This window comes from Rhinopithecus bieti, unplaced genomic scaffold, assembly GCF_001698545.2.
Source record: "Rhinopithecus bieti isolate Rb0 unplaced genomic scaffold, ASM169854v2 scaffold_23236, whole genome shotgun sequence".
Classification (NCBI taxonomy): Eukaryota; Metazoa; Chordata; class Mammalia; order Primates; family Cercopithecidae; genus Rhinopithecus; species Rhinopithecus bieti.
The window spans coordinates 2008712-2028174 of record NW_016811820.1 but is presented as its reverse complement, the minus strand read 5'-3'; the positions used below and the strand labels follow the sequence as shown (position 1 = coordinate 2028174).

Here is a 19463-nt window from a genome sequence, read left to right as displayed (position 1 = left end):
ACCCTCCCAGAGGTACAGGGACTTTTTTTAAAGCTCCCCAGGGTATCCCCAGGGTATTCTAATGTGTGGCCAGGTTTGAGCCTCCTGGGCTCTAAAACTTACGGTTGACTGTGGTTCCTCCTCAGTAAAAATAACCTACCGTTTTAAGAAAATTATAGTAAAATCATAAGGTTTATTAAAGTCGGTGGTGGGTACATGGGTGTTGTCTATGTTATGCTTTATACTTTTCCATACCTAGAAAACATTTCATAGTCATATATATACATATGTACATATGCACACATTTTTAGACAAATTTAAAACAAGCTCATAGTGTACTGGTCCTCAAAACTACCAGTACTAAGAAGATGATTTTACATTCCTATGGATTATGGGCACTGGTGGTGTCTGGGGCTTTTACTTCACTGGGGCTAAAAAAGACAGACCAGTTAAAACTGGGTCGGCTGACTTGAAAACACTGGCCTGTATTCTGTAATACACTCTCACACAGGTCTTGAAAAATGCTCTAGTCAAACTCAGCTCAGAAAGACCAAAGGTACCTGCTGAATCAGGAATCCACCTAAAATCAGCAAAGTTGCCAGTACTGAGCCAGACTGGCTGTGAAATCCTCTGTACAAACTAACACCGGGAGTCACAGAAGTGGGTTGTGACAAGCTGGTATTACTCCCAAGGCTAGGCCCTAGAACCATCTTAAAATGGAGGCAAGGGGAGCGTATTCCAATTAGTTTCTCTAGAGACAAGCTCAACCCCCTCTGTGTCAGAGGCTCAATGCAGGCCCTGAATGCAAATAGTCTAAATTCAAATCCTGACTCCACAACTTTCTGTCTACATGACCATACAGAAATTACTTAACTTCTCTGCACCTCAGTTTCCTCATCTCTATAATGATAATGTGACCTACTATACAGAGTTGTTGTGAGGGTTAGATGTGTTAATGCACGTAAAGCTCTGGGTACAACAAATATTACAAGCAGTAAGCCTGTGATAAACATGAGCCATTGGGCTTAAAATAATTACCCAAATGGTGGTGATTCTGGCACTGGCAAAGCTGTTTCCCAATTTGTGATGACTGGGCACTGGAATTCTGTACAGTCTTGAAGCACATCTCTTGGAGGAGCCATACCCACTAACAGGAAAGGAGACACAAATCTTGTCTCCAAAAAGATGCCCCATGTCTCCTAAGACCTGGAGTGGTGGCACGAGGTATAATGAGAAGCTACCATGAAAGAATATAATGTGAGCTCCAGATGTGCTCTTGTTTAAACATCAGCTGGGTGACCTTGGGGAAATTCAAAAACACTTTCAGTTGGGGAATGAGGGCTTTGGACAGTTGCTTTCTGCTGTTTCTAAGCTTCTGGAGTCACTCAGTTAAAGTGACCACAGGCCCCTCCCCACTCTCTGTACCCTCCTCAATGGCTTCATTTCAGTCACCAACGTCTCCTATATTGCTCACATGCCATGCCACTCCTTCTTCCTCAAAGCCTTTACACTTGTTCTCCCCTGTCCTTGAAAGCTCTTCTCCGGGCTATCTGTAATTCTTGCTCCCTTGCTTCCTTCAAGCTTCTGCTCAAATATCACCTCCTCAGAGAAGGCTTATCTAACCCACCCTGGATAAAACATCACGGAGGCATACACATACAAGTGAGTCCTCAGTTAAATATGTGATACGATGCATAATGAAAGCAATTTGACCATACATGGGGAGATGGTGCAAACTCCACACAGTTGCCCTGGCCAGGAATCAATTTTTTTTCTCATCAACACTGTAATGAAAAGAACTGATGTTATTCGAGGACCCGCTGTGCTAAGTTCTCACTCTTGCTTTACCCTGCTTTATAAAATCCCCTGTCACCTCCCAACATATTATATATTTGTTTATTTATTTACAGTATGTCCCCCCATCCTTTGCTAGAATATAAACTCCATTAGAATAGATATCTATTTTTTCTTATTTACTATGGTACTTCCTGTGCCTAGAATAGTGCGTGCCTAGCACATAGAAGCTGTCAATAAATTTTTTTTGAATGAAAGAATAAGCAAATCCAGACACCTTTTTCTTCCCAAAGAGAATGTTACCCTAATACATCAATATAAATATGTAAGACAGGTAAAGGTGGAGTTCTGGTTTAATAAAGTCAGGATCTCCCCTCAAATGACTCAGCGTACCCTGGGATACCCAAAACCACTGCCCATGAGGATCTCCAAAGTCCCTTATCACTCTGAAAGTCCCCAAATCCACATTATTTCAGCTAAACTCCACAGAAGACATATTAAATTTGATGAATGATGTTCCATTCTGCAATTTCACTTACTATTCACTGGCAACTACAAAAAGGACCCTGAAAATTCAAATCATACCATGTCCCACAGCTGCTGCATCCCTAGAATATGTGCAGCCAGATAGTAAACCTATCTAGTTGTGGGGGGAAAAAAACATCCAACTACAAAGGGCAGGATTCAGGGGGTGGTCTCTTTCCATACTCTATCACATGGTCCCTCGGCCTCTGGAACCTACCACTGAGCCTCTAGGCTGCAACAATCCCATTGCTTCTAAGAGGCGAAAGGAAGAAGGGAGGTGGACTTGAGACCCATGTGGTGATAGGTGCTATACAAGGGAGGAAATATTTGGGCAACATGGCAGCCACCTGGTACTTTCTTGACTCCACCACTTAGTCTCTTTTTATATCTAAATGACCCCCAAATAAAATAAATCCTGGCTTAGCCTGCTTTGGGCTCACATTCAGAAAAACAGAGGTTGAGGGAGCATCCTAGAAAGAAATTCTGCACGGGACATGAATAGTTGAAAAAAACATTCCTGAGAAGCCAACTGGCTGCAATACTATGATATAGAGACTTATACACAGCTAAAGGACCTTCTCACAATTGCAGGGAAGATGTGAAATACACTCAGCAGACAAGTAAATTGGACTTTGGCAAATCTCTATCATCCAGTCCAGCAGTGCTGAACTAAGCAAGAGTCATCGATTGAAAGCCTGGTGACCCATCCTCTAACGCTGTAATCTAATCCTTAAACTAAAGATGATTTAATGCCTTTCCATGTCCATATGTTTTCTAATGACGCTATTTCTGTCAGCACGCTACAGGAGTGCTTCTTGGAAGATGGAAGTAATGACAAAGCACATCATTGGAAAGGCAATTATATGCAGTGCTAACCATTTTACAATGGCCATATGGGCTGTATTTCAACAATATAATTTCCAAATGAGGTTGAGCATACATATTTGTCTGTCCCTAATCCCAGGTACATCATACTAAACAAAATAAGAGTACAGCTGAAATATGGGCAGCAGATGTAGAACTCTACAACAAGAATGCTAAAATAGGCCAGGTGCAGTGGCTCATACCTATAATCCCAGCACTTTGGGAGGCTGAGGCAGGCAGATCATTTGAGGTCAGGAGTTCGAGACCAACCTGGCCAACACAAAGAAACTCCATCTCTACTAAAAATACAAAAATTAGTGGGGCATGGTGGGGGGCACCTGTAATCCCAGCTGCTCAGGAGGCTGAGGCAGGAGAATTGCTTAAACTCAGGAGGCAGAGGTTGCAGTAGGCTGAGATCACACCACTGCACTCCAGCCTGGGCAATAGAGTGAGACTCTGTCTCAAAAAAAATAATGCTAAAGTAATGTTCACCTGAAAACAGAAAATAGGTGGCACCCACTACCCTGAAGTGAAACTGACACCCCCCCCCCCCCGAAGCCATCTTCACAACTTCACTACTATGCTTTCTTTAATCAAAAATATCACAACAGGGGTATTACAGACCACCAGAGGGAGCAAGGAAGGACACAGGGAATAAAAGACACAGTTACTGAGAGTTTACCATCTGAGCAGGCCCTAGAGTCAATATAGAACTCGTATTTTACAAATACATAAAATTAAAGCATAAAAGATCAACTTTAAAGCCCCGGACTCTGTGGTTCCTTTTACAGTTATATTTAAATTTCAAAGAACATGTTTTGACTTGGGTCTCCCCAACAATTATAATCTGTAAAACAGAATTCTAGTATGGTATTTCCATTCTGGACACACAAAGGGGCAATTGTGCTTATTGAGGTAGTTGGAGAGAGAAAGGCAAGACTGTGTGTCTCAGAGCATGGTGATTCCAAGAAGAAATTGCCACATCTCTTCAAAGGGATACTCAGATGGGTACAGTGGCCCACACCCAGCATTTTGGGAGGTGAAGGCAGGAGAAGCACTTAAGACTAGGAGTTCTAGACCAGCCTGAGCAACACTGCAAGACCCCATTTCTACCCCTCCAAAAAAAATTAGCCAGGGTAGTGGTTCACACCTGCACTCCCAGCTACCTGGGAGGCTGAGGCAGGAGGATCACTTGAGCCCAGGAGTTTGAGAACACCTGTGGCATGGTGACACACACCCGTAGGCCCAGCTCCTCAGGAGGCTGCAGCAGGAGGATCGCTTGAGGCCAGGAGTTTCAGGATGCAGTGAGCTATAATTACTGCTGCACTCCAGCCTGGGAAACAGAGTGAGATCCCATCTCTTAAAAAAAAAGAGAGAGACAGAGAGTGACTCTTGACAGAAGTACGTAACTTGACTGATCTTCATATTCATCTAGAAATATTTAGAAAATTCAGGCCCAGTGAGGGTATTCTGTGTGTGTGTCTTTATACTAACCCCCATTCCTTGTAAATGAACGGTAATGGACTAGTTTTGAATCCTGAAGTCCTAGAGGATGACCTGTGTGGAGGCCCAACTTAGCCCAGGGGAAATGAGGAGGGGGCTTCTCAAAAATGTACAGTACTCTAAATGCAGTTGGGATTTCCTTAAGAAGCAAATCTAACAAGTCATATTCATTAGGATACTCTTTGTAGCATAAACAAACCTCAATAGGGTGGAATGGGAAACGAGGGAGAACAATTTGCAAATCTGCTTAGAATAATGAAAGGAAATAATGACAAAGGATATCAATGGACTATTTGTCACCTGGTATCTTCAAGATACAGATATCAAGAAAAGCAAAAAGAGCTATTTAGTGTGGTCTTTTACCAGAAAGAATAGAGTTCCTAATAGATTAAAAAAAACCACACACCTAGCCCTCAAAACAAGGTCTCTTTTATTGTGAAACGGATTCCCAAGAGAAGAGCTGCTTCCCAGAATAGTTTAAAAGCAGACAAGACAAAATACTTCAGAATCTATAGCAGAATATAAGCTTATATGCACAGTAATCTGTGAGGGCATGCCAGTCCTTATTCCAATTTTACATTTGTGTTCCAGAGAGCTACTTTTAGAATTCAGTGAGATAAATGAGTGCGAGGGTTTAGAACAGACACTGACATACAATAACCCTCAATATCATGAGCCTGAATCCATTTAAACAATGGTTTAAAATCTACCTGAGTAGTATAACCTAGGAAAAGGTCAGATTTTATAACAGGGAGAAACAGTGAAAGGGACACAGACAGAGAAAAAATAACAAGGAATATGTTACAGATACATTGTATGAGTGGCAGCAACCTAACTGTAAGCTCCAACTTTTCAAAGGAAATAAAGACCTGGACAATAAGTACTCTCCCCTCCTGTAAATCCTATTATTATACCTAGAAAATCCTTTGTAACAATTTTCAGCACAACAATGAACAAATGTTGTCTACCAGAGACCATGTGGCAATCTTTCACAAAATGTATCTGTATGAAAATGAGTAAAGGGGTAAGAAGCCCAAGCTTTCAAGTTAGGCAAAAACTGCTACATTTCTTGCCTCTCTTATACTGATCCTGCCCAAGTTGATTTAATGGCTCTGCGCTTTAGTGTCTTCAACTATAAAACAGAGATATTATTCTTTTCTTCATAGGGTGCGTCAATGGGATAACGAATGCAAAATTGCTAGCACAATGCCTGGCACAAGGCAAATAGTAAATAGCAGCTCCCTCTTCAAAAATTTCTTCTCATGGAAATTTTGTCAACTGTAAATAAGCAATGACTGAGTACCTACTACGCACAGATTATTGAGTGAAGAAAGAAACAATTCTGAAAGTCTCAAATACCCCAGAAGGATATATATAGAAAGAGTGCAGGGGTTACATTTAGGCAGAAAATATAGGGAGAATAACAATACATAAGAAATATAATGCTGGGCACAGTGGCTCACGCCTATAATCCCAGCACTTTGAGAGGCCAAGATGGGAGGATCGCTTAAGCCCAGGAGTCCAAGGCCAGCCTAAGCAACACAGGGAGACTCCGTCTCTACAAATAATAAATTAGCCAGGCGTGGTGAGATGCGCCTGTGGTCCCAGCTACTCAGGAGGCTGAGGCGAGAAGGTCACTTCAGCCCAAGAGGTCAAGGCTGCAGCGAGCCATGACTGTGCCACTGCACTCCACCCTGGGCAACAGAAAGAGACCATGTCTCAGGAAAAAAAAAAAAAAAAAAAAGTTTTAAAATAGAAATATAGGGAGAAAATTCTGGCTCTCTTTTTTCCAAGGTTCTAGTCATAACTCCCAAAAAACACACAGTGAGCCATCACAAAGCATAAAACAGACCAAGGAAAAAATAATAGGACTTGAACTTCCCACCAGATCCCAAAGTAAACATGAAGCCCACAGTGTCACAGTCAATACCAGAAACTCCTTCAGGCGGGTCCCAAGATCTCCATACATGGGAAAACCATGTCAGAAAGATGAAATGCCCCCAAAGCTAAGAAGTAAAGCATTTCTCAGACCTACTCATTTCTCAGAAATAATCCATATCCCAGCATTAAGACTATCAGTAATGTACTATCATTAATATTATTATCATCATCATCAGTGATTCTGGAAACAAGTAATAACTATAGTTAAAATTAATTCTAGGTTTGAAATATAGATAAAAGGATAGTTTTACTGGATAGTTTGAAGCTTCAATGATTCAAAGTGGAAAGCCACATTGCCGAAATAATTTACCATTTTAAAAAAATGATCAAGAGAGGTAGAGGCAGTATAGATATGCTGAGTTAAACAGTTTTTAATGCTTTCAGATATATGTAAAACTACTTTTAAACACAGGAACTATTTCTGGAATCACATTATACTTCAATATTTAAAAATATTTATATTCTTTCAATTGAAGGTGACCTGGAACAATCTGGTCCATTTCTATATTAGACTAATAAAACATTTTAAAACAACACAAGTGTCTAACACAGCAGGTCTCAACATTCAGGTGTGAAATCGCACCTCCCAGCACACAGGCTGAATTATCCCCCTGCATCTCACCTGCAATTATCATCTGCTCCCTCCCCAGGTGGCTCTAAGATACCACATATCCTCCTAGGCTCACATCTGGAAATACAAACTCCCTCTGGGGGCCTCATATGCTAAGGGAGTCAGAGAGCACAATAACAGAAACGTGATGCTGGCTTCAACAACTTCTGAAAAACAACTATTTTCAACACACAGTATAAAAGTAATCTGATACAATTAAAATACCCTTATGTCACTATGGTAAGGAATAAATATTTTTCCAAACAAAAATGGTAAATTTACTTCACAGTTCTGATAGAGGCCAGCTTCTTCCATTAAGGCCAATTCCAAAAATTTAGCAAAGGATATTTCATCAGTTCATAAGGCATAATTAGATGTTTTGATTAAAGCATTTTCCTCTCCTGGTTAACAAGATATAACAGATGTCACTGACTTCCCTAATAACAATGCAGCCCTGCTTTTGGCATCTTTACAATTTTAAAACTGAACTGTCATATAGAAAAATTATAGCTAGGGTGTCTCGGTACAATCATGACTCTGAAGTGGTTATGACATGCCTGGACTCCCCAATGGAACAGATATGGAAATCATATTCCATATTCATAGCCGGGAGCCCTCCTTAGCAAGCACTTGAAAACCAAGCTCTGAAATCTGAATGATGCGGGCTTATTCAAATCACCACCAATTATTCCTGGAAGCACCGACCAAGTGAGGTATAAAACCTGAAGAGAAAATGCAAATCTCACAGTCACTGTCTTCCAGGAGCACAGAGAACAGAGCACGGGGAACACATGCAGAAAACTGTCTCAGAGGAAGCAATGCCCATCTAAAGAGACTTACTCTACCAAAATCCCAGCCTCCCTGCAGAGAGGAGGAGTACTATAGTTGATAAAAAGGACTCATATTTTTCACAGCAAGATTCCCCTGGTGCATTTGATCCAATTTACAAAAATTCGATTTACACCAATTTTGTCAACATATCAGTCCAGAGAGTAACTAGAGATAGGCCTGCATTTTAAATGGGAGGCAGAGCCTCTCTGATTGAAGTTCAACTCAAACATCCTGGTTTAACAACTCCATTAATGAAATGAAGCACAGATCTAAAGATTACTCAGCCCCTTTGTCAGTCGCATGTGTTATTTATAGGACAGCATATCAATCATGTCTTCCCTTTATTATTTCCTACTTTCTGGTCCTAAGCTATTTGGTCTGCCAAATTAATACATTCCATGGCTGCTGCAAATCTAAACAATGCTTGATAAAAGATTAATAAAATAGTTAGGTTCTCTGCCACCACATACACACCCAGGCAAATTCATCAATGTCTTTTTATTTGCATATTTGGCTGACTGCCCCCTACAGCAAATACGTAAGGCACAATGCTCAGGTATCCTGGTTTATGGTTTGCATTTAATTCAGGGTGTCAATCTGCTTCTGTTTTAATTACATCCATCTTGATATGTTATTACAATCCCATGAAAACTTCTTTTCATTATATGAATGGCTATGAATATATACACATGACAAACAGTTGTTATAAATGTTCTGGTTCAGCAATGAACAGGCAAGATGCCTTAGTCAACACGTCATGTGGATTTAATATTTTGAGTATTTCTTCAGAAGAAAATTTTGGTTGAGCTTCAACTCCACTATACTTCAAAGTTCACTCACTCCATACATCCTGCTACCAATGTTATGAAGTTGCTCTGAGTTTCTACTGATTGCTAAGCTAAGGAAAATATTTTATACAAGAAATTTTGTTAAAATTTTACATGGGCCACATTAAGGTCATCTTACATCCAAATAATTATTTTATCTTTCCAGTGGACATTCAATGATGAGAAACCACCCTAATATTTATTTTTTTATTTTACATCCTTATAAAAGGGAGGTGGGGGGCAGTGTTTAAAAACGATGACTGTATCTATAGAGAAAGGCCAACTAATTTCAGGGTGATATACCGGGAGAGAGTGCAGGGAGGGAACAATGCTTTTTAAAGGTTCTTGATATTGTGTAAATCAGAACATTTCTTAGCTGAAATGGGAAGCTTATCCCCCTCATGGATGCTCATCCACATTTGTACGTTATGTTTTTAAAAAAATCTCCTTCCAAGCTTCCCAATCCTTGGGACTCCGCAGTACTAATTTACAAGAAGTAGTCTCCTAGATTCATAGGGTAACAGAGAGAGCCTCTAACTCCCAGTGTGATTTTGAACAGGTCAATTAACCCCCACGGGCTGTGTTTTCATTTGCAAAATGAGAGGTAGAACTACATCACTAAAGACAACATCTGTGCCTCTGATGCCACATGGCTTAGAAAGCACATCAACTACCAATGGCTGAAATAAAATGGATCAAAAGGCTGCTCTGAAAAAGTTTAGGTCCTAACTTTAGGATACCTCCTAAAGATTTAGCTCTGCATACTAATCTCAAAATTGTAATTTTCAAGTAATCGTAACAAATGAGGGAGCAAACCGCAATATGCAGCAAGACACACTTATCAAATGCTTGTTTCCCTTTTTGCTCCAGTGAAAGTATAATTTCACTTCAACTATATAAGATCATTTCTTAGAAAAACACAGTCCAGGACCTTCATTCTCTTTGCCAACTGAACTTGTACAGACAGAATGGGTGGAAGTCACTGGAATTTCTATCATGTGGCTAGAAAACAAGTAATAATCTAATGTTCAATTATTGTGCTATCCACATCTTCATTCTTACTTTTTTTTCTTTGTGAAGATTTTAACTATAGAACATTTCGCTAAACAACATTTAACCAGCAACATTTAGCCAACAAGTATAACTGAACAAAGAGATCTAGAAGAAAAAAAAGAAAGAAAAAGAAGTCCACTTCAATATAACAACCAAGAAATACAATATGGGACTGTAATCTCTTAATTCCTCTTTTTAAGTTCTAAAATATTACTGCCATCAGAAACTTTACAAAAACTTAAAATGAGGTTTTGTGCTGCAGAGGAGGGTAGGTGTGGGGACAACAAGGAAAAGGAGATCCCTCAGGTGTCATCACAACTTGCCCCTGGCAATGACTAAAACTCAGTCTCAGGTTTACAACTTAGCCACAGTTTGAAAATATCAGATTGCTTGCCAGGTACAGTGCCTCAAGTCTGTAATCCCAGCAGTGTGGGAGGCTGAGGAGGGTGGATTGCTTGAGCCCAGGAGTTTGAAACCAGCCTGGGCAACATGGCAAAACTCCATCTCTACAAAAAATACATAATTAGCTGGGCATGCTGGCATGCACCTGTAGTCCCAGCATTTGGGAGGCTAAGGTGGGAAGATCACCTGAGCCCAGGAAGGTCGGGGCTGCAGTGAGTCATGATCATACCACTGCACTCCAGCCTGGGCAACCAAAGTAAGACCTTGTCTCAAAAATAAATAAATAAAAGAAAGAAAGAAAATATAAGATTTCACCCATATAACCAAGAGTTGCAATCTGTATTTGCAAGCTGTGCTTCAGTTAATAGCAGCCACACAATACTTTCAATTTGAAGACTTTCTGCCGAAAATGAATCCCAACTTGCATTGGCAATTTTCCATTACTTACAAATTGTGGGCTTTTCTCTTGTGACTCCATTTTACTGCACATGGGTTTTCCAGGACTCCAGAGGTAACAAGGAGGTATGGCACCGTGAGGTATAGTGGCAAGTTAAAATGACAGTTAAGTCACTTTTAAAATATTTGTATGCAGTTGATCATTTATAAAGTTTGCTCTGGCAAACAAACTAACTAGAATTCAGATATAAGCTGAGAAATTAGAAAAGTGAGCTGTAACGGCCAAGAAAGCTGTGGCAAGCAATTCACCTTTAGAGAGCTAAATTAGAGTTCCTCAAGCAGATTGTCACAGTTCAAATAATGAAATTTTGAAACTTTTCAATTTCTGCGTTTCATACACAATGTTCTAAAGGTACTCCCTTTTATTAACAGCATTCATAATTTTGATAGCTCTACCTAGTAAAGGAAGAGAGAGAGGAAAGAAGGATAGGAAGGAGAGATAAAAGAAGGAAAGGAAGGAAGTAGGCAGCAGGTGAGCGGGGAATCTAACTGGACCCTAGGAGAGTCACATACACTAATATGTGAAATAAACAACTTCAAAGAAGGCACCAATTCATAAACCAATCATGATTTTGGGGTCCAGAGCCCCTTGCAACGGATGGAATCAGAGACCTGAACAGGACTAAGACATAGAAGCCTATAGTTGTCCAGTCTCTTCCTAAACTAACAGGGGCAGTCAAATTCTAGAAAATCCACTCCTCCCCTCCTCATATTAACAGCATAAAAAGGGCCTATCCTTTGTGATCTCACAATATGTATTGATTGCATACCAACAGATGCAAAGTTATAATAGAAACTATCATTACTCTGCAATTTTGTTAGAAGAAATGAAGGAGAACACAGCTCAGATTTTGAAGAAAGAAGTCACACTTAGGGTCTCACCAGTCTTAAATTCGATACTCTCTCCACCTTCCAGAGGGGAAAAAAGTCTACATTAATGGAACGGGTTCTGATTATATAAGAGAAAACAGTTCTGCCCCAGCTTACTAATTATTTTTGATCCTCTCCTGTCTCCAATATTGTCTCCAGCAATATTATCATATTGCTCTTCTTAACTTCAATGATCTGAGTTTTCAAATCTACATGAATCTTTTCAAAACTTTCTAAAATTAACAGCTGCTATCCCATTACCAGGTTCTTTATCCTACATCTGCAGCATATTGGGTTTAATCCTAATTCTGAAAAAAAAAAAGTTGCTTTTTGAGGAGAAAAAAACAGCATGAAGCACTTTTACAAAGTTAGGCTGCATTTAGTATATTATGACTACTATATAGGATAGGGGTAAAATAAAATAGAATGTAAAGCCACTAACCCACCATCCTTCACCCTGCGCATGCACACAGGTGGGCACATACACACACACACACACAAACACACGAAGTGCCACAGACCTTCTTGTCCAAAGGCTTCCAAATCTCATAATTCTTAAGACCTACATTATTCCTTAATAGCTAGCCTCAACTATTGTTGTGTCCATCTGGGGACCTTATTTCTAATCCCAACATTCTTTCAAACTAAATAGTCACCATTTATCTTTGACAATACATAGAACTGTGGTGTAGAAGAGTCTCAGAATCTCTTTATCACCCTCAACACTCCTTGAATCATGTTTACTGTTCTGTTTTCTTAACCCTTTTTCAACAGTGAGAACTACAGAACACTACTCTCAGAGAGGATCAAAGCCTCAATTTCTAACCTCACAATTCATTTTTTAAATTCACGGATTCATTTATATTCTAATTCCAAAAAAAAGGCGCAAGTGGTTAATCTCCACAATTAACACAAGCTGCACGGAACCATCATCTCACAACCTTCAACCACATCTCACATAAATACTCCTCAAGTGATGTTCTGCTTTACAGAGCAAAATACTGAAATTCGGTTAAGTACAGTAAAATACTTGAATTCATAACCACACACACTATTCATACCCTTCCTTTCCTCCAAATTCTCTCATCCCTTCTCAGGTCCTAAAGCTATGCACACTTTCAGAAGTCAAACGCTGGAACTGACCCATTTCCTTTACAGTCCCATGGCCAAATTTTCCAAAAAAAAAAGAAAGTGAAAAATGCAACAGAAACACAGTTCCACAGCTTTTCCTGGCTATGTAACAGCAAAAGACAGGTTCTGACCCTTTTTTGAACTACCACTTCATATACAGCAAGCCAAAGGCAGATAATTTGAAATCCTTGTTTTAACATCAATGTCAACCTCCTTTCTCATCCAACTTTTTTTACAGGTTGCTAAAGAGCAGCAATACATGAAACTAGAAGGGACAGAGAGGATAAAACATTGGCTGAAGGGCAGCTTGGTGGCATCAGAATTGGGCTAGTATCATCACTCTGAAAGAGCTATTAATGAGAACCTCCTGGTGGGGTTGGTGACAACCAGTAAAAAGGCAGATATCAGGCAGGAAAGGGGAGCAGGAAAAGACATGGACTAGTCTCCCTCACTGTTTACATCTCCCTCACTTTCACTCCCCTTGCCACTCCTGCTTAAGAAGCAGCTCCCACGCACTGACTACAAGCTTCTGTGCCTGGTTTTCCAAGTCGTCTACCATCAGCCCACTCACCCCAGACTCAGAGATCACCAAATTCCAAGATCTGGAGGAACTTTTTTGGATCCTTTCTAGTACTTCCCATACTGGATTATAGATTACAATGCAGAGAATAAAAGTGTTCTGTGGTCAAAATAGATTTAGGAAATTAGACACAATGCAGTGCCTTCTCTGATATTCAAAATTCACATTCACACAATAGACTTTTAATTCTGAAAGAACAAGGCATCCATTTAATTTTGTCTAGCCCATCAGGTTTCAAAAACTATTTGATGGTAGATCACTCTGTTTCAGTCTAGAACACAATTTATGAACATCCTGTAAAGTTATGTTCCCTTTCAGCTTGAGAAGCTTTGCTCTAAACTAGTTTAAATCTCTCCACTAATGGATAAAGGAAATTATGCTTTTAGAAAGTTAACTTCCAAAGGCTACACTAGTTAGGCAGGCCAAGCCTGGAATGTGGGTCTCCACAGGTCTCCTGCCCCACTAACAAGCACTCTTTACTTACCTTTGTACTCATTTCCACCAGCCCTTCCTAGCCCCCGAGTCCTAACCACATAGCATCTGGTTTATGTGCCTTCTTCACTATTCCTTTAGAATGCTCTCCCTAGCCCCAACTCCTTCCCCATATATCCAAATCACTTCACCCTTCAAGGTCCCATCTTCCCCATGAAGCCTTCTTGAACACTTCAGCCTATCTCACTAGCCTGTCTCTAAAAGCCTATTGAGCTTAGTTGACATTAGGCATTCAGGTGCCGGTTTCAAAATTATTTCACAGGTGCTGCCTTTAATTTATCAACTAAACTACATACTTTTTCAAAACGCTACATTTATGTTTGGGTTCTCTATATTCTTAGTCCCTTGCACATATTAAGCACTCCATAAATATCTGCTGACTGATAAAAGGTACGTGACTAATGTTGTTTTTTAAACAACTAAATAAAAGTGATCTGACCATAATAAATTGTTAGACCCTATTAACATAGCATGTCATAAGTACATCAAATTCTGTACAGCCCGCTTATGCTACTGATGTGTGGGGTAAGCCCTGAAACAGAGCCAGGAAGTGAAGACCGCATCAAAGTCTTGGTTTGATGCTCTAACCACTAGAAATGAGTCTTCCTTTACTTTCATAAGCCTACAAAGCTCCAATTGGCCTCTTTTCTGCTAATTCCACAAATTTCATCTTAGCTTCCCTTGGTCAGCTGTAAAAAAGGAGGCTGCCCTAAGAACCCAGTGCACAAAAGAGGAATAAGGAGAAAAATAATGAATTTGCAAAGTCAAGTTTTCAGCCATGGTACTCACATGGCTTCCTAATAGAGACAACACAGAAAAGAAACCCAAATAGCAGAAAGCCAACACTATCTGACACATCAGGACACACTGATGGTAGTAGGACCCCAACATTCCCATTTATTCTTTGTTTGCTAAAAGCCACTTTTAAAAAAACTAGACATCTTATCTGGGGATTTTGCTCTCATCCTGTCACTCAAAGAATATCCAAACAAACAATATACTATATACCAATGTTAATTCTGCTTCTCAACTGCATAATGAAAAGAACACCACATTCAACTTTAGCCTCCTCGCCTACCCTCTTATCTTCTATCATGAGACTCTTCATAATCATACACTTGAACTTCAGGGCACAATTACTCAAGACAAGTGTCCTGTGAATATGAAACTATCTCAGCCAGTTTCACTGCCTATAAAATGTGAGACTTGTCAAACTACGCCTAAAGCTTTCAACATCTCAAAAAAAGAATCCAACAACAGCAAAAAATAATCAAGATAAAAATGCAGGTTCTCATTAGGCAAGTTATCACTTTTACTCCAGTATCAGTAAAATCAGTTGAACTGGAACTATTTATATTAGCACATTTCATAATGAGTTAGAAGCCTCTTTTTTTAAAAAACAAAGTCCAAAATCAGCTACCCAGAATAAAATCAAATAATGTGTCCATTAACACACAAAGTATGCTACTCCACTGTTTGCCAGTTATTGCTCTGAACTGGCACAAGTTATAAACCTAGCTGTACAAGCTAATATTTCTGGTTTCTTTTCACAATATCATACCAGCAGCAGCCTTAATGACATGTGGTGACAACTGATTTCATTTCTAAACACAAGGCCCAAGAACATACCACGTATTTAGGATAACTCTTAGCAAGTATAATAATTACTAACTTTACAAACACTCCCGCAACACACATTTTTGTCCAAGCTCATAGTTTAGTTGCCTGTTCCCAATAAGCCCTCACATTTCTTGGTGATAGTTCAACAAATCTTCCAGACTGAATACAGTGGACCACCAGAGGTTTTAATTTAACAATCACTACACACATATGTTCTGACCATCCAGCATGGACTCAATGTGATAGCACGCAGCCAACGAAACTACCTTTTGCCAAAGAACCAGACATATATGATGACTTCTATTTCCCATTGTGTGTTTTTAATCTGACAAATGTATTTACGGCTTCCCTAAAAACTTGGGCCTCTTAAAATGTAAACACTGACAGGATATTTGATATCAGTGAACTGTTATACATTTATTTAGGTGTGATAATACATTAATAATAACTGTTATACATTTATTTAGGTGTGGGGGTTTTGGTGGGATCTGAGGAGTTTTGGAGTCATTATGGTTTAGGGATTCATACAGAAGTATTTCTATATGAGAAATATGGATGAGATCATATGTGGGAGAGAAAACAGATGAAATATAGAAAATACAAGATGAGATATGAGTTGGTAGTTCTCAAACCTGGATGTTGGGTGTTCTGTCTACTTCTGGATGTTTAAATTTTTCTACAGAATTTTAAGTAAACTTTTTAAAAAGTTAGACCTTTTATACCTACACATAGCTATACATATGATATTTAGATATGAAGGTGGCATAGTATTCAGCTAACCAAAATAACTTGGATTTTGAATCTAAAAAAGTAGCAGAAAAAAATACTCAGAGCAAAGAAAGAAATGGTATTAACTGTACATTTTGAACTTGGTCTTCTTTTAAAATTACAAGTTTCTAAGCACAAAATAAATTAAAATGAGCATATTTTCTCGCCAACGCCAAATAAATAGATATATATCACAAGCCCAAACACCTATTTGTTAAAATAAAACCATTAAAAAGAACTGCATAAGTGATATACATATATACACACACATATATCCCTACTTGTCCTCCAAAAATGTTCCTGGGAATCTAGTGGCCCCTCCTGATTACTGAAAGGGGCCACACCACAGCCCAGGATAACCATGCAGAAAGCAGAACCACTTGTAACAGCTCTTACAAGTACTTTCCTAAACTAACCACAGACAGCAATGATGAACCAAATTCCAAACAGCATGTTCTATTAGGAACATGCTGCCATTTCAACTCCTATTTTAAAGCAAGAGAGAGAGACAGAAAGAGGTCACACTGTACAGTAACCACCCACCTTGGCAAACTTAAAGCCACAGTTGGAATTATTCTAATAAGTGGTGAACCTCAACACTCAAAATTTTGGCCAATAAAGCACCAATTCTAGAACCAGAGAGGAACTGATTCAATCGCTGACATCAAAATCTATGACCACCACCAATACCACCATCACCATCACCACCACCTCCACCACCACCACCAGTACCTCCCGTACTCCCAACCACTGGCCACCATTCACCACCATCACCACCAGCAGCCCAACCAAAAGCAGTTTAAACAGAAAAGGACAACACTGATAGGAAGCCTTCCTTTGAAAACAAAATTTAAACCTGACACCCAAACACATCAACAGAACCAGCAATCTAAACCTGTACAGTTACTGTATGTGAGATTTAAGCTGTCATTAACAAAGCTCGCATCGGAGCATTTGAAACAATACCATAATAACAGCAAAAAAAAAAAAAAAAAAAATGGAAAGGGAAAAGTTTCCTTCAGGAACCTCAAACCATCACATCAGGTGCATGAAACACTATAAGCCAACTATAAACCGTATCTTGGTTTTGTGCTTAAGAAAGGTGGACCAACTGCAGAATCTCAGAGCCTTCTGTGTGTATGTGTGCATGGTGTGTGGGGGGTGGGGACAGGGAGGTGGGGGAGGAAAGGCGGCGGTTAAATTTATAGAGGCCAATGACCAATACCACACCAAAGGAGATAGTTCCAGGCAAAGATAGTTTCCCCTAACCCCTGGACAGTCTCCCCTCCCTCCCTTTTCCCCACACTAGGAGCCAGTTGGCCAAGAGGAAAATGTGCATTTGGAAATCAACGCTGCAGGTGCCCAAGGAATAAAGAAAGACACACACACACAGACACACACAAAGCCAATCACTTAGAGAGAAAAAAAAAAGAAAACACAGAAAAAGGAAAGGGAGAGGGACAATTGGTGACAAGCCCTTCAGACAGCAACTAGGATTTTATTCTTTCCTCCCACCAGTCTTCCCTGGTGTACCTTTTTCTGTCCTTTAACTAAATTGCTCATGTACACACACACATGTGCCTATGTATGTGTATAGATAATATTATAATTAACCCTTTCTGTAACAGAGCCCCATAACAGAATACAGAGAGCTATTCCACCCTTCCCTCTTCTCTCCCCTCCTCCCTCCTTTCTCCCAACCAGGAGAAAACGCCCCCTTCCCCAGCTTCACCAAAAAAAAAAAAAAGAATATGGGGGTAATGGGGGGAGGTGCAAAGAAACCACAAAACCCCATCAGTCTCCGGTCCCGAGGACACCCGGGAAAGGTATACACTACACAGACACACACACACACACACGAACATATGACTCTGTAGAAAGCACACAGAGAACCGTCCACAGGCGCCCCAAACCCAGCAAAGAGACTTCCACCAGCCAAGAAGCCATGATTGGGGAGGGAGAGGAGGAAGAAGTGGGGGCAGAGCTCTCTGTGGAGAGGGGGCGCATTGTTGTGATGCCTGAACCCCTTTCTTTCTGCCCATCTGCTGTGGAGGGGGTGCAGGGAGGGGGCGCAGGGGAAAGGCGAGCGAGAAAACGAGGAAACGAGGAGACCAGGCACGGCTTTGCGACTCCCTCCTGCTGCCTGTCTGCCCGCGCCCCCAGCTCCCCCCACCAACAATAAGACCCCAGCCTAGACAGACAGACAGACAGACAGACAGCCCGGAGCGCGGCGGGGGAGGCAGGAGAGCCGGGCGCAGCCGAGTGGGGTCGTGCATAAAGGGAACCCGGGGGGAGGGGGGTCCCCCTTACCTCCAGCGCTTCAAAAGTGACAAAGCTGGTCATGGCAAATCCATCAATGATGTCCTCTTCGGCCGAGGTGGACTCTCTACGCTTCCTCCGCGGGGGTCTGGGCCGGGACGGGGCGGAGGACGGGGGCTTCCCATTGTCTTCCTTGTCGGAGCCCGACGACGAGGCGAGAGAGAGCGCCCGGGTCCGGCCAGCCCCGCCGCCGCCGGCCGCGCCGGCCCCCAGCCCGCCCCGGGAGCGCCTCTCCCGGTCTCGCTGCGACCGCGACCGCCGCTTTTTGCGGAGTCCATGGCCCCGCGTCGGGCCATCCATGGCTCTGCTGCGCCGGGGTCTCCCCGCTCGCCCGCCACAGGCTACGGCCGCGGCCACACAAAAAAAATTGACACCGAGCCCTCCCTCCCCCTTCACGGCTTCCCTCCGCCCCGAGGAGGGCGCGGGGGAGACGGCGGCCGAAAGAAGGGAGAGAGGGGAAGAAAGAGAGGAGAAAGAAAAGGGGGAAGGGGCGGAGAGAAGGGAGGAGGGACCGGGAGCGAGGGCGAGAGGCGAGGAGCCCAAGTGTGGGGCTCCCCACAGCACCGAGGGTCGGAGATGCCTGGGAGCAGCGCCGAGCAAAGTAATGGCTGAACACACAGGTCTCCTTTAGAGGAAAAAAAATAACTCACCAAGCAGGCAATAAATCAGAATAGCGGAATGCTTTGATCAAGAGACTGGGAGGCTCCGGGGAGCCCTCCCCGCGGCCATTCTCCGCCGCGCCCCCCGCCCCCCGAAAACGCCCGCGCCCCCCTCAACCCGATCCAAAATCGGGTCCGAAAAAGGTCGCGGGAAAAGTGGGGGCAATGAACTTCACCCGCCCCTCGCGCAGGAAAACACCCCCGCCGCCTCTCACACACGCCTCGGAGAAAACTCACTC

General features: G+C 41.6%; 1 protein-coding gene across 1 annotated transcript in view; it reads right to left on the bottom strand.

Annotated features, from left to right (window-relative positions):
- AUTS2 (activator of transcription and developmental regulator AUTS2) overlaps nt 1-19451 on the bottom strand; it is a 1233574-nt gene extending 1214123 nt beyond the window's left edge. The window contains 1 exon segment of the mRNA XM_017895186.1: nt 18557-19451. Within this exon segment, the coding sequence (XP_017750675.1) occupies nt 18557-18865 (309 nt within the window). The 5' untranslated portion in view covers nt 18866-19451.
- Between the last annotated feature and the right edge of the window lie 12 nt (nt 19452-19463).